The sequence below is a fragment of the Geospiza fortis genome, unplaced genomic scaffold, assembly GCF_000277835.1.
Source record: "Geospiza fortis unplaced genomic scaffold, GeoFor_1.0 scaffold1, whole genome shotgun sequence".
NCBI classification, from domain to species: Eukaryota; Metazoa; Chordata; class Aves; order Passeriformes; family Thraupidae; genus Geospiza; species Geospiza fortis.
Genome location: NW_005054320.1, coordinates 8,050,809 through 8,051,290, shown reverse-complemented (window position 1 = coordinate 8,051,290; position 482 = coordinate 8,050,809). Strand labels below are relative to the sequence as shown.

Here is a 482-nt window from a genome sequence, read left to right as displayed (position 1 = left end):
CCGAGCCCGCTCCCTCCCCTCCCGCCGGGAGCGCCGCCGGTCGCGAGGGTGGGAAGAGGGGAGCGGGAGGGGAGGGAGGTGTCTCACCTTAGCGCTCAGCTCCGCCGGTGCCTCCTCAACGCGTTTTTCTGACATCCTGGCCCCCTGGTTGCGAAGGGAAGAGGCCGGTGGGAATCGTGCGAGGGAGGGAGAGCGAGAGTGACAAGGGGTCAGCGGCGGGAGCGCAAAGTCCCAGCGGTCCGCAGGCGGCGGCAGGATCCCGCCCCGGGGGCCAAAGTACCAGGGTCTCCCGCGGTGGGGGGATCCGCCGGGGCAGGGGATTTATACAGCGCCGGTGACGAGGGAAGGAGGGACCTGGGGAGGGAGGAGAGAGGGACAGGAGGCGGAGGAGGGAGGGGAGAGGGACGGGCCGCTAGAACAATGTGCGCTCAGCCGCGGCCGCCCGGCAGCGGGGGCGCACCGCGGGTCCCCGCAAGGCGCCG

The 482-nt window shown here is 72.4% G+C and overlaps 1 protein-coding gene across 1 annotated transcript in view; it reads right to left on the bottom strand.

Moving 5' to 3' along the window:
* PTMS (parathymosin) overlaps positions 1 to 468 on the bottom strand; it is a 3,727-nt gene extending 3,259 nt beyond the window's left edge. The window contains exon 1 of the mRNA XM_005420601.2: positions 88 to 468. Coding sequence (XP_005420658.1) covers positions 88 to 135 — 48 coding nt within the window. The 5' untranslated portion in view covers positions 136 to 468. The remainder of the gene's footprint in view (positions 1 to 87) is intronic.
* Between the last annotated feature and the right edge of the window lie 14 nt (positions 469 to 482).